Source organism: Bubalus bubalis, chromosome 9 (genome assembly GCF_019923935.1).
Source record: "Bubalus bubalis isolate 160015118507 breed Murrah chromosome 9, NDDB_SH_1, whole genome shotgun sequence".
Lineage (NCBI taxonomy): Eukaryota > Metazoa > Chordata > Mammalia > Artiodactyla > Bovidae > Bubalus > Bubalus bubalis.
Genome location: NC_059165.1, coordinates 58,403,596 through 58,428,361, shown reverse-complemented (window position 1 = coordinate 58,428,361; position 24,766 = coordinate 58,403,596). Strand labels below are relative to the sequence as shown.

The window sequence follows — 24,766 nt, the reverse complement described above, 5'->3', positions numbered from 1 at the left end:
GCTAGACCTAGCTTTGAATTCCAGTTCTATGACCTAAAGCAAGTTGCTTGATCACATTGAGTTTCAGTTTAATTACCTATAAAGTGGGAATAACAACAGTACCTACTTTATGAGGTTGATGTAGATCAATGAGATAATGAGTCTAGAGCTCTTCAGGGCAGCACTAGGGCCAAGTAAGTATAACAGACAAGTGCTATTATTATTGTTACTCTTACTGTTATTATTACTCCCTCTCCTTCCGGTCTGCAGTGAAGTAATCTTCCTATCTATAAAGATGCTGAACAATCATTAAGATTTATAGATAGGAAGATTGGCATTATACAACCTGTAACACACTGAGTACAGGAAAACAAAAGGTTTCTAATACCACATAAGAAATGCAAATGCTTTCAGGATAAATAGAATCTCAAAGGTCCGCAATCCTAAAAGAATTGGAAATGGTCTGTCTTGTCTACAGGTGAAAATTTACACCCCAAAGAAAACATGTGGAATATAACTCATATTTCCACAGTGATAAGAGGAGAATTTGAGTTAAATCTTTAAAACTTTTAGGAAAAATACCTTAGTGACTGTGATTTTAGCAAAGATTTTTGAAATATGATACAAAAAGCAAAAATAATTAATTGGACTTCAGTCCAAAAAGGAGGGGATGCATTATATGTATGGCTGATTCATTTTGCTGTACAGCAGAAACTAAACAACACTGTAAAGCAACTGTACTCCAATAAAAAGTAATTTAAAAAGAAAAAATTAATTGGTCTTCATCAAAACTAAACATTTTTGTTTTTCAAAATATACTGTTAAGAAAGTGAAAAGGCAAGTAACAGGAGGAATATATCCAACAAAGGACTTGTATTTAGACTGTAATAAAAAGTTTTAAGTGGGCAAAATTTTTGAACAGATACTTCAAGGAAGATATACAGAGAGCAAGGAAACACATGAAAAGATGCTGCTGCTACTGCTGCTGCTGCGAAGTCGCTTCAGTCGTGTCCGACTCTGTGCGACCCCATAGACAGCAGCCCACCAGGCTCCCCCGTCCCTGGGATTCTCCAGGCAAGAACACTGGAGTGGGTTGCCATTTCCTTCTCCAATGCATGAAAGTGAAAAGTGAAAGTGAAGTCGCTCAGTCGTGCCCGACTCTTAGCGACCCCATGGACTGCAGCCCACCAGGCTCCTCCATAAACATCATTAAAGAAATGTAAACTAAAGCCACACTGAGGACTTCCCTGGGGATCCAGTGGTAAAGAATCCACCTGCCAGTGCAGGGGACAGGTGTTCAATCCCTGGTCAGGGAAGATTCCGCATGCCTCAGAGCAACTAATCCATGTGCCAAAATTACTGGAGCCCCTGAAACGCAGCTACTGAGCCCACATGCCAAGAGTTCATGCTCCGCAACGAGAGAAGCCACCACAGCAAGAAGCCCACGCACAGCAGCATAGCCCCTGCTCATAGCAATGAAAACCTGGTGCAGCCATAAAAAAAAGCCACACTGAGATAACATTTGTTGACTGAAAAAAACAAACACACAACCTAAAAGCTGAAATGTATGTTTTATTCAAAGGCCTTACTGAGGACTACAGCCTGGGATGGCAGTCTCTCAGATAGCTCTGAAGGACTATTCCAAAGATGTAAAAAAGGAACCGGGATATGTAGGAATTTTTGCTGGAAAAAAAAACAACATGAGGTTGCACATTAAAAGATTACTGCTAATCACAAAACAGATTATCTCAAGTTAATGATTTGAGCACTTTTTTGTATATGGGAAGATGGAAGTGTATGGGCTTACTGAATCATTCCTCTGATACACATCTTAACTACCTAAGGCCAGTATCCTATTTCTCTCCATCCTGAATTCCACTCAGGGTGCACTGTCAGGACAGCTACAGTGACTGATGGCTTGGTGGCTGGCAACCTGTTTTTCTCCTTCCTGAATTCCCCTCAGGGTACAGCATCAGTGACTCCGACGGTGGCTGATGGCTTTATGGCCACAACATCCTTTGCTTACTGAAATGGCAGACAAATTCTGTGTTCACACTATATATACCCACTGTGCAGGTGTACATGATAGCTCTGTGCGTCAGACTCCTTGTGACCCCATGGACTGCAGCCTGCCAGGCTCCTACGTCCATGGAATTCTCCAGGCAAGAATACTGGAGTGGGTTGCCATTTCTTCCTTCAGGGTATCTTTCCAACCCAGGGATGGAACACACATATCCAGTACTGGCAGGCAGATTCTTTACCACCGAGTCACCTGGGAAGCTCTCACACACTCACTAGAATGGCTAAAATTTAAGATTGATCATATGAAGAGCTGACAAGGAACCAGAACCCATACACTGCTTGTGAAACTGTAAAATGGTACAACCATTTTGGAAAATAGTTTGGCAATTTCTTGGAAAGTTAATCATAGCCGAATCATATAGCCTAGTCATTCTACTCCTGCTGCTGCTGCTGCTGCTAAGTTGCTTCAGTTGTGTGATTCTGTGCACCCCATAGACAGCAGCCCACCAGGCTCCCCCATCCCTGGGATTCTCCAGGCAAGAACACTGGAGTGGGTTGCCATTTCCTTCTCCAATGCATGAAAGTGTAAAGTGAAAGTGAAGTTCCTCAGTAGTGTCCTACTCTTAGCGACCCCATGGACTGTAGCCCAATAGGCTCCTCCATCCATGGGATTTTCCAGGCAAGAGTACTGGAGTGGGGTGCCATCGCCTTCTCCAAGTCATTCCACTCCTAGGTATTTACAAAGAAAAATAAAGGCGTATGCCCAGACAAAAACTTGTACATGAATGTTCCCAGCAAAACAATACAGAACCAAAACAGGAAACAATCCAAACAACAAAGCTCCAAAACTGGAAACAATTCAAATGTCTATACAGTAAATAAATAAATTATAGTAGGGGCTTCCCTGGTAGCTCAGTGGTAGAGAAGCTGCCTGCCAATGCAGGAGACACAGGTTCGATCTCTGATACAGGAAGATCCCACATTCGGCGGAGCAACTAAGCCAGTGCACCACAACTACTGAGGTTGTGCTCTGGAGCCTGGCAGCTACAACTATTGAGCCCAGATGCCGCAACTACGGAAGCCCGAGTACCCTGGATCCCATGCTGTGCAACAAGAGAAGGCACCACAATGAGAAACCTGTGCACCACAACTAAAGAGAAGCCTGGGCAGCAACGAAGACCCAGCACAGCCAAAATAAATAAATAAAATTATAAAAAAATAAATTACGGTAAACCCATACAATGTAATACTACTCTGCAATAAAAAAATAAGAATGAGCTATTAATATAGCTAACATAAATACATTATGCTGAAAGAAGCCAAAAGAAAGGGTTCATATTGTGTATAATGCCATTTATATAAGCTCCTAGAAAATACAATCTACAGTTAAAGAAAGCAAATCAGTGGTTAGTTACCTGAGCACTGGGGCACAAGGAGGGGTGAGAAGAAGAAATTACAATGAGGCAGAAGGAACTGTTGAGGGTGTAGAATATATTCGTCATCTTGACTATGGTAATAGCTTCACAAATTGTGCACTAAATATATGTAGTTTATTATATGTTAATTATACACCAATAAAAAAAGATGGTTAGGGTTAACAGCCAGAAAGGTGAAGACCCCGAATAAAGTATGAGCTACTCTAGGGAGAGGGAAAAAAAAATGAGGGCTATCTTTTTACTTGAACCTTGAGTTCTAACATATTTTTAAAAAGGCAGCTATATCTGAGATATAAGCCTACTACCTTGGTTTTCTGTAACCTTTAGGATCAAAGACAGTTTATACATCAATCTCTGCTGGATCCTTAAAGTATGCTAAGTCTTAAAAGAAAATGAAAATCCTATTGCTTTCAAACAGTATTACTCCTAAAACAGGGAATAAGTCACAATCAGAAACCTAGAAAAATCACCTAGGACACCATAAACTCTACCTGTATCTGCTACCCTGACAAAATGCCAAAGCAGCTACTGCCTAAAGACTACTTATAATCACAACCAAGGATAAAATTTCCCATCTTCCATATAACATTGCTTCCACACACGAATGCAACGTGTTTCTCTTAGTTCAGTTCATTATGACAATTCTTTCTTGTGTCCCCTTATCCATCTCATCCCCCTTCTTGGAGGGAAGAAATTTAAGCAACTATTTAAAGGACAAATTGATACTCCCTAATTGTCACAGAACTATGCAACAGAGTCACTTTCTTCAATCTTTTCTCTCTCAGTCTCAGAGTTTCTAGCATATCTCTTCCTTTTACATGATCACTTTTCTTCCAAGATCCTGAAATTTACTAAAGGAAATGTAGAATCCAAAAATCTATGCTTTTTTCCTCCTCCAGTTATTTATTCAATTTTCAACCTACAACTGTAAGAAGGGATTGCTGCTGCACTGAGTGGGTGTTTGGGCTTGATGACATTTAAAGTCCCTTCCAACTCTAAAATTTTAAGACTACCATTCATAGCAAGCTTTAATAATGAATGAAGTAAGAATCTCAAAGTTCAAAGAACAATGATTCACCCAGAGTTATCCTGTAATCAGTGGTAAAATTCCTTAAAATACTGGTCTCAGTTTCCCTTTTCCTTCAGTAACTTTACTCTCTTAAAAGAGTTCTTCGATTAGAAAAATTGTTTGGAAAAAAAGGAAAAATTGTTAAAAAAAAAAAAAAGCAGGTAGATAACAAGATATGTTCATAGTGATTAAAATATTCTTTACTTTTCAATTTTAGCTTTGAAGTTTTAAGAAATTTTAGCATCAACATCTTTTACTACTACTGATTCCCCAAAGGCCTGGCTATCCAAAGGACTAGAATCAGTTCTTATAGCAGCTGGGCAATATTAAAAAACAAAGAGGGAGGGAATGACAGACAGCAGGGCAGGGAGAGAGGGTTGGCATGGTCTCACCTAACCCTAATCAGGGACAACCAATCAATGGTGCTCTGCTGGTTAGCAAGAGGTGATTTTTTTCCCTACTGCTTTCAAATAAAAGTGATAAAGAATAGAAGGTTCAACACAATAAAGAAAAACACAAGGTTTGTTTGAATACTGGGATGTTTTTGGTAGTCATGAATGATTTCAACTGAGACACAAAATGAGAGAAAACACCACCTGCATGTACAAACTTTGTTTCTCTACAATACCGAATATTTCTTGTTAATAAACATGCTTTTAACCTGTTCTTCTAATTCGCACCTTATCTTTTAAGCCTCTATTACATTTCACTGAAAATATAATACTCTCCAAGAATAACCTGGCAATCCATTTACAAAATACACTGAGCACCCCAGGGGTAACAAAAGGTGATTTTACCATGCAAGGAATACGATTAGTCTATTCTGACCTGTATGCCCATCAACAAAGTTAAATCATTCTTCACTTGTTACTATTTTCTTAGCTTTTAAAAATAAATTTACAACAATTTAAAACAATTTACAGGTCATAAAAGTTTCAACTCTTTTTATAAAAATATCCCAACATTTAACAACTCTCTCAAGAGATTTAAATGCTGAGGCATTCCCTCAGTTTCACTCCTATGAAGGAGGATTTCCTTAGAGACAAGTGAAAGTAACATTATCCAGTGATCCTTGGGCTGTGTCTTTAAAGACTAGGCAGGCAGAGGGCAAATTTTTAAGGTATCATGCTGTCATCTCAAACTCTCAATAACATTCCTGTAGGTTCCCCTCCCTCTTTTTAAACTAGGTAATCCCTGTGTTTATCAACTTTCAAAAAACACAAGTGACCTGTATAAAGTTTTGAGCAACCTTTTGGATCAAAGTTAGTATCTTTATGAGGAAAGAAGCATGAACAACTCCACTTCTTTTATAATCTTCACCTTTCCTAATATCTGTTTAAAATTCTGCCTAGCATCCTTCATCCTTGCTCTCATTTTGGATGGACAGGGATCTACAACTAAACGAACTTTCACTCTCACTTTGCTTTTGGAAACTGCAACATGGTAAAAATTTAACATAGGTGTGCAACAATAAACAAGATTTAAAAAATTACATACCTTGTACTGTCTCTAATCCCACACTAAGCATGTTTTACAAAGTTAGGCTCCTAGCTGAATCAAGATGCAATAGTCTTTCTTAAAACAGATCAATTCTTGATTGTATGAGAAGACATGCAGTCTACAAAATGCAGAAAAGCTTTGCAGCCTCCTAACATCCTGGTTATACTTACTCTCCTTACACATATTTCAGAAATCAGTCTATCTGACACCCACGCTCATCACTGCTAAAAAGTAAGAAAACACTCTGTTCATTTAGCATTTTTATCTTCCTTTGTCTTAAGGGCTTCCAGAAGGAACTGAAATAATGCTGGACGAGGGATAAGCTCATGGCCCAGAGACAGACTGAAGAACCAAGGAATGGAACACCAGACAGCCTGGCTTCACCACACACGTTTGCATCTCAAACAACCACATGTTTTAAAAAGATGATCCTCACCACTTTTTCAACTTAGGCTCCTTGTGTCCTTTCCACACAAGCTACCTCAGAGAGTAAAGAGCAAACTTTTGGTAACTTGTGAGTTCTGTATTCTCATCAGTTGATCTGCACTTAGAACCCGCATAAGCTTGGAAAGGTATACAGCAGCTAAAGGGATTAGTAACTCTTCAGATGCAAACAAATAATCTTCAGGCACACTCAGTTCAAACGAGTGCAGTGTTATAAAATGTATTCTTAATGGAGTTCCCGAGGACACACACTAGAAAAGGTGGAGTAGGCGAAACCTCTGACTTCACTTTTAGCCTACAGTTCAAGAAAACTAAGCCATGGGTAACAAATGCAAACCAGCAATCTCGCCCACTCTACCACCCCCATATACATACACAGACACAAAGAGAAGTGGATTGCAACGCTCCTCCTAAGCTCTCATTTCCACACAGTTCTTACATAAAAAGCAATGAGAAAGACAGACTATGGTAAAGCCTTGAGGTAAGGTACAGTTGGGAATAAAGGGGTTAAAACAGCACTACTTTCCTGGAAACCTACCAATCCCTCAGCCAGGAATGCAATTCTCACTACCTGTGTGTGTACGTATTTTCTAAAAATTCAGCAGATTAAGAGTTAAGAAAAACACCTCGAAAGAAAAAGAGAACTTGGTTCAGCTTCACCCTCCCTAAAGCAAATACCAACTCTGAGCCAAATCCACTCAGCATACACAAAACTCCATGGACATTCCAAGAAACAGGTGAAAAGAAGTTGAATTTCCTCAGGTATCTCACCTTTCAGCCCCAAATACTTAGCAGAATTCACAAATTAGTGAAACTCTTGTTAGATAAAACAAGCACACATAAAATTCCATTTAGAACTTGAAAAACATTTACAAGTCACAAAGGTCACTATAAATCAGCAAAAATAGCTGGAATTCGGGTGAATAAGGTCAAAAAGTACCCATGGAAACAAAAGCAAAACAAAAGGATACAGAAATAGAAGATACACGGGCCCTAAAGCTTAAGACTTAGCAGGAAAGCTCCCTGCCTAGAGTGTCATGCTTATCCTAAAGAAACCTAGGAGAACGTTGCTTTGATCACCCGTGAGGGAAGGCTGTCACTACTATTAAACCCACATTTCTGGGGGAAAAAAAGACAGTCACCAGATAAAAACAGGCACTGACTTGACAGCCTACAGTCACTGGAAAGGACAGCCCAGAAGCACCTGTCTTGATGGAAATAGGTAGGAAGAGATGAGTCACTATTTTAAATCTGTTCAGTACTCTCTACATCTCAACCCTCTATGTCCCAAAGCAACATTATCTTCCTGTTTTCATCACTTTCTCAGTTTTCTTCCCAAACTTGTGGAGTTGCGTCAGAATGCTAATGGGTGGAGATAAGAGAAAGAGGGAAAGTTAGAAACCATTTGGTTAGTAGAAAGAGACAATGGGGCGGCGGAGTTAATTACGTGGGAGAGAAGACTACAAAAGTAGTTAGAAAAGGTTATCCAAGACGCCCTATCTTGGACAGCGCCCCCTATCTTTCCCTGGAGAGAGTAAAAACAAAGATTCAGTGTGGGCAAAGATAATAAGATAAGCACGGTGTTACACGAATACCAATATTCTTTCAGATTGGAAGAAACTGGCACCTGAGGAAAGCCTGACTCTTCAACAGATTGGGAAAAAGGTTCTCAGTACCTTTGGGGCACAGGAGGTAGCGGGAGAGCTGAGGAGATTATCATGAAAATGCACAGAAGACAATATAATCAGGTACTCAAAAACTTCTGGACCTTTTTAGTCCAACTTCTTCCCCGTGGGGGAGGGTGATCACCACTCTTAAGTCAAGAAGGGCATACTCTTGAGAGAAGTTCCAATCCCCTGACAAGTGCCCGATTAGCAAGAGGGCAGAGACAGGTTCTCTGGATGGGGAAATACTGGAAAGTCAACTACCGTCATACCCAACGACCTGGAACTGGGCAGGAACCCATTTCTGCAGTCACAAGGACAAACGTCCAAGGGAAGAGGGAAGGTAGGGCCCAAGTCAGGTAACATTCCTGAGGGGAAGGATTATCAGGTGACACCGGGCTGAGGGCCCAGAGAGGGGACTGGGCGGGAGCAAAGTTAGCAGGTGAAAGGGATCAAGCTTGGGGAAGGAAGTGACCTTTGGAGAAGCAAATAAGAAGATACCAAAAAGGGGGGGAAGGGTAATAAGAGAAAATGGACCCAGAAAAGCACTGAGGCTAGAGATAGAGAAGGCGTGTTCGGGTAACGGAGGAAGAAGAAAGGAAGTGGGGCTGAGAGGGAAGAGATAGGGCTGAGACTGTGCAGGGCTACGCGGGGTAAGGGCAGAACATGAGGGCGGGAAGAAGGGGGGTGAAGAAAGCCCCGAGGTTGCCAGGGCAAGAGCCGGGTGGGACTCCGGGGATCCCCGAGGTCCCACAGCGGTCAGAGGTCGGCTTCGGAGCCCAGCATCGAGCAAAACGAGGAAGGGAGGCGCGGGGGCGGCTCCCTAGAAACGGGCGTGCACCCCTAGGGCCAGCTGCGGGGGGTCTCTGGGGTCCTGAGGGCAGTTAAGGGGCCAGCCTGAGGGAACCAGGTGGGAGAGACACTCACAAATTTCTTGGATTTGCCGCCGTCGCCGCCTGCCGAAGGCAGCTCGTCCGGGTTCCGGCCCTTCTTCTTGTCCCGGGTCCCCCGGCCGGGTCCCAGGCCCCCGCCGGGCGGCTCCATGTCCAGGTTTGCGTTGCTAGTGACCCCACGCCCACGCCGCTCCCGCCCGCAGCTCCAAGCCCGCCGCTGCCGCCGCCGCCGCCCAGCAGCTTCTCAGTTCGCCGCCGCGCCCCGCCTCATTAGCATGCCGGGCTGCGCGCGCCTCATGAATATACAACGGCGACGCCTTGCTCCCGCCTGCCTGCCCCACTTCCGCCCGGACCCGCAGCCCCTACCAACGAGGGAAGGGAGAGGGTGGAGGAAAGCCGCGGAAGCGCACTACCTGCCTGGCGGGCCTAACCATTTGGACTCACGTGGGGGGTGGTGAGTGGGCGGTCTCTCTGGGACAGCGCCGCCTGCCGGTTGGAGTGGCGCAGGCCTCCCTGCTCCCACGCAGTGCCCACGTGGCTGTGAAGCCTGGACCCTCTCACACCCCAGAGTGTGATATTATTATGAACCAAAAAAATTGTATGAGAGAGACTTATCCTGGCAGAAAATTTAGTGCCAGGCTTTCCAGGATAATAGTTTTTATGTGTTCAATACCCATGGAGCACACGAAAAACTAAAGTGATAGCTACCATTTATGTGCCAAGAACAGAGCTTGGTTCAGGGCCAGTGCTAGAGCAAACTCTACTAGCTCTGGAGTTCAGTTACCTAGTTCTAAATCCCAGGTCTACTACGTTCCATGTTCCTAATCTGGGAAAACTAGTTATTGCCACTGCTGTGCCTGAAACTTAATAATAGTTAACCATTTACCATACACTTGTTCTATGCCAGACCCTTAGCAAAAATACGACCTGTATTTTCTTACTGAATCTCCACAATGGCATGTGACAGATTCCACTAGTCTCACCATTTTAAGGACAGGAAATTTGACAATTGAAGTGACTTGCCCAAGGACGCATAATTGACAAAAAAAACTAAACCCAGGTTCGTCTGATTGCCAAGCCCTGTGTTTAAAGAGCATTCCCTACTGACATGAAGAACTGACTAACTGGAAAAGACCCTGATGCTGGGAAAAACTGAAGGCAGAAGAAGGGGATGACAGAGGATGAGATGGTTGGATGGCATTACCAACTCAATTAACGTGAGTTTGAGTAGGCTCTGGGAGTTGGTGATGGACAGGGAAGCCTGGCGTGCTGTAGTCCATGGGGTCTCAAAGAGTTGGACATGACTGAGCGACTGAACTCAACTGAATTAACATAAACCTGAGTGAAAAGAACAGGCATTCTCCAAAAGTGTGTTCTTTGCTCTACTATCTTGATTCTTCCCTCACCAATTTCCCCTATTCACCCCACTACATCTGGTCCTTTGTGTGAAAAGCATGTGGCACCCAGTAGGCCTTCAAACTCTGGACTTAATTATCGTGCTCACAACCAGCAAAAGACTTCAACTGCATGTTCCTGGAGGACAGCCAGTGACTCACTAGGGAGCTGCCAGCGCTCAATCTAGGGTGTGGTATGTTACAAGGAGTCTGCCAAAATGGCTGGCTCCTAAATCTGACCTTCAGCTTTTACCTTGCACTTTCTAAATGCCTGATGGAAAGTTGCATAGGACTGCCCAGCCCACACTTCAAACTCAATTTGTTCAAAACAGTCCCAAACAGCTACTTACTTTCTAAGCTAGAGTGTTGAGAAACAGACAGGATCAAAGCATGGAAGGAGTGATCCAGGTATCACTCTTCTTTCCCATACCATTGTCTACATCTACTAAAGCATTTCTCTCCCTTCCTACTGGACTGTAAACTCCAGGGAAGAGTCCAAATTTGTGGCTACTATAGTATCCAGCATCATTCTTCACATAAACAATGAAGATAATGAGCAACTGCTTATATCAGGCACTGTGTTAAGTACCTGACATGTTTCCTCAGTGTATCTTAACTAGCATCACCAATCCAAACACCAGGACTAAAAACCTGAAGTCATCCTCTATTCCCTCTCTTAAGCTACTAATCTTCCCAGGTTTGTCTAACTCTTAATTAAAATGCTCTATTAATGCCCTATATATGAGTAAGATAATCCATGTAAAATCCATATGCACTGGTACTAATGTAAGTGTTAACTATGTTAACTATGATTTTTACTATATACATCATCATCCCATTTCCTCTCTTCATACACACGCAGCTAGTAAAAAGAATACTCCTAGAAAGGCAAAAGGTACAAAAAATACCAACTTAGTTTATTGGGTAAAAAGAGTGGTAAAATGGACATAAAACCAAAAGTCAGAACAAGACATTTCACATCCTCCCCCATCTCAAAACCGTACTTCCCATCATCTGGGTTAGGATGTTAAGGAGCCAGAGCCCCCTAAAATCCTTTACTCTTCACCTGCACTGGAAGCAAGGCCTGTAGTAGGAGAACCCAGGAGAGGAGGAGGTCAAAGGCAACCTTACTCCTGTCTGCCCCTTCACTCCTAAAGTCTCCGGATTGGAGGGAAGTAGGGAAGGAATAAGTGAGCCAAAAGGGCTAGGACTGGCCTCCAGGGCCCAGGCCCAGGCCCAGGCTGTCCTAGAGATGGATATCCTTGTCCCTATTCAATCCTTAATAGGTACCATTCTCAGGCCTTGAGGGAGAGAAGAAAGGGGACAGTTGATTCAAGAACCAGATGTGGTCTCCAAACCCTCCCCCAGGGTTGGTAAAAGCTCTGAAAGTAACCTGACCAGGGGTGGGAAAACCACACTTTTTCCCTCCCACCCAACCAAGAGATAAAAAGGAATTCCTGGGGACATAGCAAGCCCAGCTCCTCTTAAATCTCCACGTCGCTTTCCTTGTCATTGTCATGATCTCCATCATAGAATTCATTGGGCGCCTCTGGCCTACAAAGCAAGGGAAGAGAGAAAGAGAGGTCAGGCTCCCACTCTCCAAGTTCCGTCTTCTCCCACGTAGGCACCCTGTCTGGAGCCACTTCTTAGGCCCCCACTGTCAGGGAACCACTCCTCTCCTTCTGTTGGTAGAGACTGCTTGCTATTCATTCATCCACTCACATAGTCAATAAACATTTCCTGACAGACTACTCTGTGCCAGACACTGTCATAAGCCTTAGCGAGACAGGAGAGAATAAACCAGATGACATTTCTGCCTATCCTCAAAAAACTTACCTAATAAATGAGGCTGACAATAACTAACAGAGTAAAAACAAAAACACGGTAATTTCAGATGGTGGAAAGCACTATGAATAAAATGAAATAAAGGGACGTGACTAAGAGTTATGAGAGGAAAAGGGTAAAATTTCAGACAGGATTATTAGGAACAGTTGTTCTGACAAGGTAAGACCTGAAGACTAAGAAGCTGGACAGGCAAATATCTCAGGAAGACCACTTCAAGCTGTAAGAAAACCAAGTACAGAAGTTATAAGGTTATAAAGAAGACAGGTGAGAGAAGTGAGAGAAGGAGGTCAAGACAGCTATAAGGAAGAGAGTCATTAGAAATGAGACCAGGGACGAGGGTAAGGGCCAGTATGCAGGGCCTTTTAAAGTCATTGTCAGAAATTTGGACTTTCTTCTAAGCGCAATAGAAAGGAGCACTTTTAGTAGAGGAGTTGCTGCTGCTGCCGCTGCTGCTAAGTCACTTCAGTCGTGTCTGACTGTGTGTGACCCCATAGACGGCAGCCCACTAGGCTCCCCCGTCCCTGGGATTCTCCAGGCAAGGACACTGGAGTGGGTTGCCATTTCCTTCTCCAGTGCATGAAAGTGAAAAGTGAAAGGGAAGTCACTCAGTCGTGTCCGACTCCTAGCGACCCCATGGACTGCAGCCTACCAGGCTCCTTCGTCCATGGGATTTTCCAGGCAAGAGTACTGGAGTGGGGTGCCATAGCCTTCTCCAAGGAGAGGAATGACATACTGTACACCTGTATGTAGTGGGTGAAGGGATATGAAAGCGATACAAGGCCCGATATGTACCCAATTCTGATGTCTTTTTGGAAAACTATTCTCTGGGAGAATATGAATAACTAAGTTATCTTGCCCACAGCTGTTAACTGTGAAAGAAGGGAGAAAGTCATCAAAGAGAAGTGGGGAACAAAATCAGGAAAGACTCCCTCTGCCTGGAGAGCAGAGTCTCAGTTACCTCTAAGTGTGCAAGGGTAAAAGGTGAGGAGTCAGAGACTCGGGTTTGAATCTCAGCCCTGGTATTTAACTAGCTGTGAGAACTTTGGAAAGCTACTTAACCTCTCTGAACCTTAGATTCCTCTTCTGTTAATTTAAGAATAGCACCTCTCAGGGTTGTCGGATGGCAAGAGAATGAAGACTTGATGGCATTGTATCATGTATAATTTAATATAAATATCATATCCTATATAGCTGATATGCTACAAGCATCAAAGATAAGGAACTCAGTGGGTAGTCCAACAGTAACAGGGCTTAGGACAGGAAGAGGCCAGAGGCTTCTGCTGGCTGTTGAGAACAGGCTGTATAATGCAAAGACAAGGCCCAGATACCAGCCTGGAATCACAGATGAAAAAAACAAACTTTTCCAAAAGGAAGAAACTGAAAAACAGATTTTTAAGAAGATCAATTTCCAGAAGTCAAGCCTCAGAGACCTGGAGAAGCTGAGATGGAGATGAGGGGTCAAAAATGATCCCTGAGGCCAGATATTCAGATACATCCTCAACCAAGAGAGGAAATGAAGGGGTGCACATGGAGGAGAAGGGTTGGAGTGGTCCCAAGAGTCTAAGCTGTAAAGCCCAGGTCCAGCGGAGAGATCTGGAAGTATGAACTCTTAAGACAGAGAGAAAATTCTGGAAAGGACTGAGAAGCCCATCAGACTCTGCAGCAGAGTCGACTCAGACTTCTTAACAGTGCGTGGGAGCAGGACCAGGTGTCCTGCAAACATCCAGCTGTGGTTATCCCCAGTCACATAAGGAAATCTGTTCTCTATTAAATGCATCTGTTTCTGCACTTCTGGGTTCTCTTGTCTTTTTCCTTCATTTTTCAGAAAAGCTTGTTTCAGCTTTTGTGGTTTTTTTAAGTCTATTCTGGTTGTTTTTTCCCCTAATTCAGTGCATCTGTAAATATTTTAATATGTATCTCAGGAAGGTAAAGATATTTAGAAAAACACACATACACACAATACAACTATCACACCTGAAAAAATTAACAGAGGAAAGAAATCTAAGGGCCTTACAACAGCAGTATATGTACAGTGACCTGTCCAGCTTGGAATCTGGAAGGAGTTAGTAAAATGCTGGCAAGAATATAAACTGTTATAGACTGTCTGGAAGGCAGTTTGGCAACAAATAAAAAAAAACTTTACTGCACACAGCCTTTGACCTAGCAACAACAAGTCCAGGAATCTAACCCATTCAAGCACTCAAAGATGTATATTTACGGGGATTCACTGCTACATTCTTTGTAATAGTGAAAAAAAACAGGAAATAATGTAAATGTCTGTCAATGGCACTTGGTTAAATTATGCTATGTCCACACAATGGAATATTATACAACTAATTAAATAATGAAGCAGATTTTTATATATATTGGCACAGAAAGATACACTGGTAAAAAAAAACTTGGAAATTGTAGAACATGTACAGAATGATCCAACTTTTATTTAAAAAAAAAAAGGCCGCACAACACTGAAAATGAGTGTATGTGTGCCCTTGTGTTTATATATAAATGTTGAACACTGCAATTGTAATCTACAGAAACTGGAACATGGACTTAGAACTGGACACGGAACATGAAACTTAGAACTGGACATGGAACAACAGACTGGTTCCAACTCAGGAAAGGAGTACGTCAAGGCTATATATTGTCACCCTGCTTATTTTACTTATATGCAGAGTACATCGTGAGAAACGCTGGGCTGAAGGAAGCACAAGCTGGAATCAAGATTGTTGGGAGAAATATCAATAACCTCAGATATGCAGATGACACCACCACCCTGATGGCAGAAATTGAAGAAGAACTAAAGAGCCTCTTGATGAAAGTGAAAGAGGAGAGTGAAAAAGTTGGCTTAAAGCTCAACATTCAGAAAACTTAGATCATGGCATCTGGTCCCATCACTTCATGACAAATAGATGGGGAAACAGTGAAAACAGTGAGAGACTTTATTTTGGGGGGCTCCAAAATCACTGCAGATGGTGACTGCAGCCATGAAATTAAAAGATGCTTACTCCTTGGAAGAAAAGTTATGACCAACCTAGACAGCATATTAAAAAGCAGAGACATTACTTTGCCAACAAAGGTCCATCTAGTCAAGGCTACGGTTTTTCCACTAGTCATGTATGGATGTGACAGCTGGACTATAAAGAAAGCTGAGCGCAGAAGAATTGATGGTTTTGAACTGTGGTGTTGGAGAAGACTCTTGAGAGTGCCCTGGACTGCAAGGAGATCCAACCAGTCCATCCTAAAGGAAATCAGTCCTGAATATTCATTGGAAGGACTGATGTTGAAGCTGAAACTCCAATACTTTGGCCACCTGATGTGAAGAGCTGACTCACTGGAAAAGACCCTGATGCTGGGAAAGATTGAAGGCAGGAGGAAAAGGGGATGACAGAGGATGAGATGGTTGGATGGCATTACCGACTCAATGGACATGAGTTTGAGTAAACTCTGGCAGTTAGTGATGGACAGGGAGGCCTGGTGAGCTGCAGTCCATGGGGTCACAAAGAGTCAGACACAACTGAGCAACTGAACTGAACTGAAAAGTTTTATAATAAATGTATGTCACTTACATCATTAAATCAGGGCAAAAAAAAAAAAGTATGGGATGGTTGTATACTGAAGAAGGTAAACTGAGGACAATTAGACTAATGCTGTCTAACTTACTTTTTCCCTCTTAACTTCCCCCAAAGCTTGCTGGAATTCCCTGCTCTTATGTCCCTGCTCCAGACCTGCTGTAGTTTTCCTCGGGACCCCTCTCCTCCGCATCAGCCTCATCGGTCCTGTCGTAGGTTAGGAGGTCTGCCGGCACATCGTGAATCTGGACGCTAGGTGCATGGTTCAGCATCTTCAGGTTTTCAAAGATTGTCTGGCGGATCTGGTCCAGATACTGGTTGGGGATGAGGAATAGACAATGAGCAGCTCCCAGTGACTCCCAGGATGTCAATGCTTGTAGCTGCCTTTTGTCCCTGCAGTCCTAGCTGCAGTCCCATTTTGCATCTTAGTTGGAATCCCCCAGCTGGTAACTGTCCCTCCTCCCAACCCTGACTGCCTGTGCTTTCACCGGGGCTGCCTCCTAGCTGATAACAGAGATAGTGATGGCTGAGATTCTCTTCCCTGGTTTCTCTGATTTCCCACATCCTGGACCTTTCCTGGGCTCCTCCACCCTTGTGCTCAGCTTCTCCAAGCTGCTGACCTGGCGTGAATTCTGATTCTCGATGCGGGTGCTGACATCCGGATGGAGCGTGAAGTCCGGGGCAAAGTACTCGAAGTATTCTTGGGGAAAAAGCAGGAGACATGATGGCTCCCATAGACACAGGCAGGTCCCAAGAGTTGCCTATCTCCTTCCTTTCCATCCAAAACCCCCATATAACATCTGCTCAACCTTTTTCCCCGCTCTGGGCCCAGGGGTTTAGTCTGCAGAACTCTGAGAAAGTCAAACTTCCCACCCACTTTCAAACCAGGCCATTCTATGGTCTTGTGAGAATGGCCTTCTTGCTATGGGGGCATGGTCCCCCTTGCATGTGTGGGATGGTCCTTACCGCTATAGGGAAGCTCTTCACTAATGGCCTCTTCTACCAGCAGCGATGTCTCATATGTCCTGAAACCAACCAGCAGAGCAGGGCAGGCTGAGCAAGTGGGCTGAAAGGTCCGCTGGCCATCTCTCAGGGAGAGCCCCTAGCTCACACTGTACAAGGGAGAGGAGGAAAAATGGGGGCATGCTCACCAGCAGCGGGCAACATTCCGGACAGTGTAGCCACCACCACCTAGCACCAGTAGAGGGATATTGAAGCTCTTGACATATTCAACGCATTCCCTGTTAAAAGAAACCAGAGTAATGGGGTGGAGGAAGTTACCAAAAGCCAGAGAACACACTTCTAGAGACTAACTGGAAAGGGGCACAAGGAAACTAGAAATGTTCTGTATCTTGATCTTGGTAGTGAAAATCATTGAGTTATATCCCTGAGATATGTGCACTTTATTGTCTGCACATTGTGTCTCAGTGAAATTTAAAACAGAGTGCACTCTCACCTCTGTCCTGCTCAGCACCCACCCTGGCACCCCACCTGTTAATCAACTAGTCTCACCAATGTACCAGCAAGTGCTGTCAGTTTAGCCACCAAAATATAACTCACATCACCTACCTCTCTCCACTGCCACCTCCTCCAACTTAGCCCCCTATGACAACACCAAGAGCTCCCTAACTGGTCTTCCCACTTCCACTCCTATGTGCCCAGCCTCACCCCAAACCTTTCTCCATTCAGCACTCAGAGCAGTTGGCTTTTTTTTTTTTTGGCTGTGCCACAAGGCATGTGAGATCTTACTTCCCCAACTAGGGGTCAAGCCCATGCCTCCTGCAGTGGAAGTGCAGAGTCCTAACCACTGAACTGACAGGGAAAGCTGGATCATGTCACTTCCCTGGTTAAAACCTGTCAACAGTTTCCTAACACATCTGAAATATAATCCAGACTCCTTAGCAAGGTCTAAAGGCTCTGCACGACCCCAATGCTGCCGACTTCTCAGACATCACCTCAAACCACCTCCAGCCTGCTGTGTTCCACCTGACTGATTTTACTTCATCTCCTCCACGATACCCCTCTGCCCTGTCTCAGTGTGTCTGCATGTGCTCTTCTCACCGCTTGGGATGGACCACTCTCTGTTCCTCTTACGGCTCACTCCTTTTAGGCTCCAGGTCTCAGCTCAGAATTTTGGAAAATTCTTTCCAAATCATGGTATCTAAAGTAGATTCTCCACTGTTATCCCGTATCTTAGCTTTCTATCTTTTTCTTCCATAGAATCTATAACAATCTGCCTATCTTGTTTGCTTACTTATAGTTTTGCCTGTTTCCTAGGCTGAACCGTAAACTCCATGGGAGTTCCCTGACTGCTTCCCCATCTCCTAGTACAATGCCTGGAACACAACAGGTGCTTAATAAAAACCTAATGTGAATTTTGCCAACTGGGGAACACTGCTCAAGATGATACTTCTGGTTCAAAGTACAACATGTAGCTATTTTTGAGTCCCAAAAGGAGGTGAGGCCTGTTTCCCAGCTACCCCTGTTCCATGGATTGAGGCCCAAGGCCACTTGAAAACCTGGAGGAGTGGAAGAAGAGCAGTTCTCACCCGTGTCCTCGAATGCTGAGGTTGAAGCAGCCCAATCGATCACAGCCCAGAGAGTCAGCTCCACACTGCAAAAATCAAAACCCCAGGTAGCTGCAGTAAGAGAACTACTCAGAATGTCACCAATGTCCTTCACTTCCCTTCCCCCACCAGCCTAGATATTCTCCTCTTTCCTGCTCTCTTCCCTCAAGCCTGAGTGCCTGAGGAGGCACGGACAGTATTACCTGGAGCACAATGCACGTGGGTTGGTAGAAGTCCACCACCTGGTTGATAACTGGCTGGAAAAGGTGCTTGTAACCTGGGAGAGGGCCAAAGATGGGCACCTGGCACCCCAAGGGGATGGGGAGACAGGGAACAAAAGGAAAAAGGGGGTTCAGAGAGCGTGTAGCCCAGGGAAGGGGCAACCCAAAGGGACAACCATTGGTTCCGAACTTCTGGGTGGGGAAGTTCATGAGACTTCTGGAGGGACTGATGGAAGCTAATGACCTTTTTCCCAGAAAAATGCACATACACACAATATGTTGCATACAATTTCCGGGGAGTTCATGGTCCCTCTGAAGGCCATTCATCCTGAAGGACACCTGGCCCAACAGTAGACAATACCAGGCAGAAGAGGTTAACTCAAGGAGGGAGAGAGAGAAGGAGCCTAGTGAGCAGGAAGAAGACATTAGTACGTACTCTGATCATCAATGCCGTCCCGCAGGGGTACGTTGAGGCAGTAGTAGCGGCCACTCTCTGCTCCAACTTCATACATGTCACCTGTGGGGGACAGGGGGGTGGGGGCGCCAGCTGCTTCAACCCCACCATGTACTCTGAGGTCCTCTCACTCCATCTATGTACATCCGCCACATACTCCCTCAAACAGTAGTCTTGCAGCTTGCATTCATTCAGCAGATACTCTCAGAGGGCCTACTATGAGCCAAGCTGTGAACTAGGTATGGGGATACAGCAGGAAAAAGAACTAACAAAATAAATGAAATCCCACCAAGCTCATATTCTTGGGAGGTAGACATGATTAGGTGGGAGACAGTAAACAAAACAAAACCCCACAATAAATTCAAACAGCAATCAGTGCTTGAAAAGAAAAAAGCAGAGTGATGTGACAGAGTAACAGGGTGATCAGGAAAGGTTTCTCCAAGGAGGAGACTGAACTGAACTGAACTGAACTGAGACCTGAGCCTGTGGAGGAGGCAGTCATGGTAAGAGCTGAGGAGTATGAAGGGGACAGGCATTCCTATTTCCATACCTGTGCCAGGGAAGAAGTAGTTTCCATATTTGTGGAAAGATACTGTCATGACTCGGTCAGTGAGGTAGAAGGCTTCCTGAACCCCATCGCCGTGGTGGATGTCAATATCAATGTAGAGCACCCGAGGGTGGTACCTGGGGTGAAGGCAAAGCCAGCGTCTGAGGCAGAGGTGAACCCCAGGAAGACAAGCCCCCAACCCACTCCTCCCAAACACAAGGCCAGAAATTATGAAGAGTCTACTTTGGCCCAAGTCACCTGAAACCTAATACTACCAGTTCCCTAAGGGCAACCCTGGGGCTCCAGCCTGGAGGCAGGGACAGGAGAGGGATGTGCAGAGAAGGCTGAAATGTGAGCAGGCAGCGGGGAATCTGCAGCAGAGCACAGGAAGAGGCAGCCTGAGAAAAGCATCAAGAACTTGGGAGAAGCTAGTGTGGGGCTTGAGGTCAGGGTCAGGGCCAGGACAGTCTCAGACCTCAGCCAAGAGCCTCGTAAGTGGCCCCATCTCCTCCCGGGCTACTTACTTGAGCAGCTCCAGGATGCCAATCACAATGTCATTAACATAGCAGAAGCCAGAAGCCTATGGTAAGATAGTATAGTGGTATTACAAAGAGGAACAATTCCTCCACCCAGCTGCCCCCCGACTGCCATCCTGACCTCCTACCCTAGCAGAGCTGTTGTCTGCCCCATTACCTCCTCACTCACCTCAAACTTCTTGGCGTGGTGCAGACCACCAGCCCAGTTAATGGCAATATCACAGATCTGAAAGACAAACACCCAACTCATAGTCCTTCTCCTGCCCGCCCCCAAAGCTGAGAGCTCAGGATCATGGTTAAGGCCTGGGATTCAGGGACCCACAGGAAGGGGGAAACAGGACTCAGGGTACAGCTACCTTGTTGTTCAGCTGGGTTGCTCCTTGCAGAGATGCGCCTGTGTAACGGGAGCAGAACTCAAACAGCCCGGGAAACACTGGGCTGCAGGAAGAAGAGCAAGTTGGAGCCCTTTTTCCTCTGTCCACTTCCTTCCTTCACCTTTCTCCCCAGCCCAAAGCCCTTTAGTCTCCTTTCTTCAATAACCCCGTCTGCCCCTCCTACATATGTACCCAAGTTATCTGCAAATTTATTCAACAAATATTTTGGACCAAACCACATACTGAGACTTGCTCAAGGCACTGGAGGGGAAGTAGAGAAGCGCAGTGACAGTAGTGCCAATTGCACCAAGAGCATTCCCAGGGCCCAAGGCTGTGGCCTGAGGGTGGACCTTACATTCCCAGCCCTATAAAGTGAACTCAAAACTAGCAGGAGCAATAACACAAAAAAACAAGGAAGCTCCCAAGACAGCATGTGCCTCAACGACCCAATGAGCAGGGTAGTGTGTGCGGGACAGACCTCTGGGGCTGGTGTGGTCAAGAAAGCCTTCATGGCATGAAGCTTTGTGGTGGCTTGAAGGCTGCGAAGGCCCTGGAGAGGCTGACTGGAGAACAAAGGGTATTCTGAGAAGACACCCTGTGCAGCAGAGATGTGGGGATAAGGTTGGGAAGGCGCTCAGTGCCAGCCTAAGGAGTCGGCCTCAATCCTCCAGCTGAGGCTGCTTCTATTGGTAGGCTCTTTCGGGGAAACCAATTGGTGTAGTGTTTAAAAACCTAGCCTCTGGACCTGATCCCGCCACTGCCACTGTCCAGGCTAAGTTATCAAAATCTCCTCAAATTTCAATGTATGTACTTAATGCTTACCATCATGAAAAGGACTATTACATCTCAGGGTTGGTGTAAGAATTAAGTGGATATACCAGGAATCCTCAGCACAGCAGAGTAAATTACTCAAGAAACTGTAGCTATTGTAGGAAACTATAGGATCAACAGCCTCATTTCTTCAAAAAATAAATTCAAGGAATTCCCTGGCAATCTAGTGGTTAGGACTCCATGTTTTCAATGCTGGGGGCCTGGGTTCGATCCCTGGTCAGGGAACTAAGGTCCTGCAAGCCAAGGCATGGCAAAAATAAATAAATAAATTCAAAGGCGAGAAGGAAACATTAAGGGTTAAAAGTCTTACGAGATGGAGCCACCAAATACAATATGTGGACCTTGTTTAAATCCTAATTTAAATAAATCAACTGCAAAAAAGAAAAAAATGTGAGAAAATTGGAGAAATTTAAGTACTAACTGCATATTTGATGATATGAATTACTGTTGATTTTTCAGGTGTGATGATACTATGTGTTTTTTTAAAGAGTATCATTTGGAGATATAGAGTAACATATTTATAGACAAAAGGGAGTGACATCTCAAATTAGCTTTAAAATAACCTAACGGGCGGGGACACAGCTGAAGCAAGATTAGCCATCTGCTCTAAGTGTTGCAGCTCGGTGATGGATAGATGGGGGTTCACTGTACTATTCTACTTGCAGAAATGTTTAAAATTTTCCCTAATAAATAAAAAGTTTAAAAATGAATGGAGCAGATGGCAGCTGTTGTGGCCACTCTCTTTTAGTGGATGCAGACTAGAATGGAAGCAAGGATCATGGCTTATCTTTGTTGGCCACCTTTTCCCCACAAGACCTAACTCTGAGCTGACTTCTCATATGAAATAAGCTCAATATAAACGTGGTCGTACCTAAACACTCTCTTGCTTTTTAAAACCCTCCAATGACTTCTCCCTACTCCAGAAGTTAAAAACCCCAATTCATAATAGGGCTGTTTATTTTTTAAAGGCCCTACCTATCTCTTTAGACACAATTCAGATCACCCTTCAGATTTTGGGTGGCCTTTTTTCTGTTCCCTAAATAAGTCACACTCTGTCCTGATGCAGACCCTTAGGGCATGTTGTCCCTACTTCCCATTCCTCCCCTCATCCTCCATCCTCCCAACTATCTTTCACCTAATTACTTCCTACTTTTTTTAGAACTCAGCCCAATCTTCATTACTTCCTCTAGGAAGCTGCCACTGACCCGCCCCAGCCCAGGCTAGATAATTCTCCCATGTCTGCCCTCTCATAGTCTGTCATGTACCGCTCCTCTAGAGGACTTAGCATAAGGTTTAAAATTGTGTTGCTTTGTTTATCATTGCATCCCTAGCACTTAGCACAGGGCCTGGCCTAGAGCCAATAACCAATCAATATTTGTTGAATAAGCAAACAAGTAAATGATGATTCATTGACAAGTATCCCCTCCTCCCCACCCCTACATATCTTCCCACTGCTGCCATAAGACCTCACTTGAGTATTCTCACTGAAATGCCTGGCATCAAGGTGCCTGGCATCAAAGGTCCCAGTTCTCCCCTTACCAGTCATCGCCCACATTGAAGGCATTAAGGCTCTTGGTAAAGCCTTGCATATTGGTGGGGCTGACTCTCTGCAGGAAGTCAATGTAGTCCTCAGAGTGGAAGCGGCACATGTCATGCTGGGAGGCCTGGTATGGCTTGAAGACCTTGAGAGGGAAACACAAGAAAAGTCAGGCAGGGTCAGTCCTACTCATCCAGCTGAGACTGACCACAATGAGCCCAGCCCTGGGGACTATCCAAAACCACACACAGCAGTCCCCTCGCCCCCTCCCCCCAATCCTTGTTATTCTATGAGACCAAGGTCCATGAAGAAGGGAGACTCTGATTAGCTTGGGAGTTTCTTATGATCAAGCCCTCTAAAGACCACTGGGCCTGCCTTTTCCTTCCTAACTCCAGCCCAGCCTTTTCTCCCTTCTCAAATCTTAACTCCCTTCATCTGCCCTGTTCCCTGGCTCTCCTATTCCTGATTCTCTTCATACTCATCTCCCCTGGATGCTGACTCGGTCCTCTCTCTCCTCTGAGTTCTTCTTAATTTTGGAATCAAATAATATAGGACACACAACAACCTTCTAATTAAAACTCAAGATGCCCAGGTGCTAAGCCAGAGATTTATTATGTCTTGAGAGGGTTACACACTTTATAAATTGGACAAGAGCAAAAAATTTTCCCTCCCCAGAAAATGCTCATAGGCACACATAGGCAAACAATTTCAAGAGTCAGAGATTCAGGCATTAACATCACCTCAGTCGTTTCTATGATCAATTCACTAGTCTGTGGCTCAGCGCGAGCAGTGGACACATTCATACCACTGGCTAATTCCCCTTGCAATGCATAAGGGCCGTATGTTATGATCCCATATCACACTGTTATAAATTCCAAGCCAGGGACAGACAGGATGTGTATACAGGGGGAGATGGAGGGATGAGTAGTAATTAAGTGGAACTCTGTGTGTGGGCGGGGGTATTCTAGATTGAAAAGGGAAAATCCAGGACACCTCCTACTGTCCTCCACACACATACACATTTACACACAGGGCTGCGAAGTCCTCCCTAGAACTCTAGCTTGGCGGTGGAGAGAGATGGCAGAGGAAAAGGGGTGGGAAATGAGGGTAAACCTCACATCCAAAGCCAGCCGCTTTCCCTTCTCTGAGGCCACAGAACTGTCCTAAGATGCAAGGGAGGGAAATACTCTGTGTCTGCAAACCAGCTCCACTCCACCCTAACCGTAGGCCAAAGTTTGGTCCACTTGAGGTCAGAAGGTGGCCGACCTAAAAACTAACTTTCATTAAGTCAGTGGATGCACCCACCAACACTCTGCATATGGGGGTGCTCCTGGTTCCTTCTATCCACCTCCCCCCTGCCAGGGGTGGGTCACTATTGATGCATTCAGTGCAGCCTACCTATCCCTAAGGCCGCAGATCGTCCCCACCCTCAATCCCCAGCAGAAGCCGTGAGACTCACGATCATCTTCTTATAGAGGCCGTAGTGCAGGACCAGACTATGAGTCAATGCCAAGCGATGGGGCTTCATAGGGTGACCAGCCCCTGGGGGTGGGAGAAGAGAGTTCGTCAGTACCCATCCCTGGAGTTGTAGGCCCGGCTTCGAAACCTCCGCGTCCCGAAATCCCTCGCGTGCAATGTTACTCCCTCACCGTAGTGGAAGTTGCCCACGTCGGGGTCGTAGAAATAGGCCACAGTCTTGGCCATGGTGCCGGCGGGACCAGGCCCCGCGCCTCCGCCGCCAGCCTGGCCGCCTGCCCCACCCCCGGCCTTGCGTGCTGCGTAAGCACGCTGCCTGCCTCTGCGGAACCAGGAAACCCAAGCCCGACTCCCCTAGACCACGCCCAGGCCACGCCTCCTGCGGAGTTCCGCCCTCAGCTTGCTCCG

At 45.1% G+C, this 24,766-nt stretch overlaps 2 protein-coding genes across 7 annotated transcripts in view; both read right to left on the bottom strand.

The window, feature by feature from the left end:
- DIAPH1 (diaphanous related formin 1) overlaps positions 1-9,355 on the bottom strand; it is a 110,743-nt gene extending 101,388 nt beyond the window's left edge. For 2 of the 6 annotated variants that reach the window (XM_045166573.1, XM_006062670.4), the window contains exon 1: positions 9,042-9,345. In XM_045166573.1, coding sequence (XP_045022508.1) covers positions 9,042-9,158 — 117 coding nt within the window. In that variant the 5' untranslated portion in view covers positions 9,159-9,345. Of the gene's footprint in view, positions 1-9,041 lie in introns of all 6 variants that reach the window. The other 4 variants (XM_044947559.2, XM_044947561.2, XM_044947560.2 and 1 more) reach the window with 4 other exon arrangements.
- Positions 9,356-11,297: 1,942 nt separating this feature from the next.
- Positions 11,298-24,692, bottom strand: HDAC3 (histone deacetylase 3). Its single transcript, XM_006062657.4, has 15 exons — positions 24,532-24,692; positions 24,342-24,424; positions 22,885-23,027; positions 20,497-20,578; positions 20,310-20,366; positions 20,129-20,184; positions 19,608-19,741; positions 19,040-19,120; positions 18,586-18,659; positions 18,365-18,429; positions 16,967-17,056; positions 16,782-16,840; positions 16,436-16,515; positions 15,972-16,129; positions 11,298-11,955 (listed from the first exon to the last, which is right to left on the bottom strand). Exons 1-15 carry the CDS (start codon positions 24,584-24,586, stop codon positions 11,886-11,888), a joined length of 1,287 nt encoding a protein of 428 aa, XP_006062719.1. The 5' UTR covers positions 24,587-24,692; the 3' UTR covers positions 11,298-11,885.
- Between the last annotated feature and the right edge of the window lie 74 nt (positions 24,693-24,766).

What these genes read in the sequence shown, in the direction of transcription:
- HDAC3 (XM_006062657.4), bottom strand. Translation starts at nt 24,586, where the DNA reads ATGGCCAAGACTGTGGCCTATTTCTACGACCCCGACGTGGGCAACTTC. An exon ending in CAACCCAGCTGAACAACAAG is followed by an intron (nt 20,367 to 20,496) that starts GTAGCTGTACCC and finishes TTTGTCTTTCAG; the next exon opens with ATCTGTGATATTGCCATTAA. An exon ending in CCACGTGCATTGTGCTCCAG is followed by an intron (nt 18,430 to 18,585) that starts GTAATACTGTCC and finishes TGATTTTTGCAG; the next exon opens with TGTGGAGCTGACTCTCTGGG.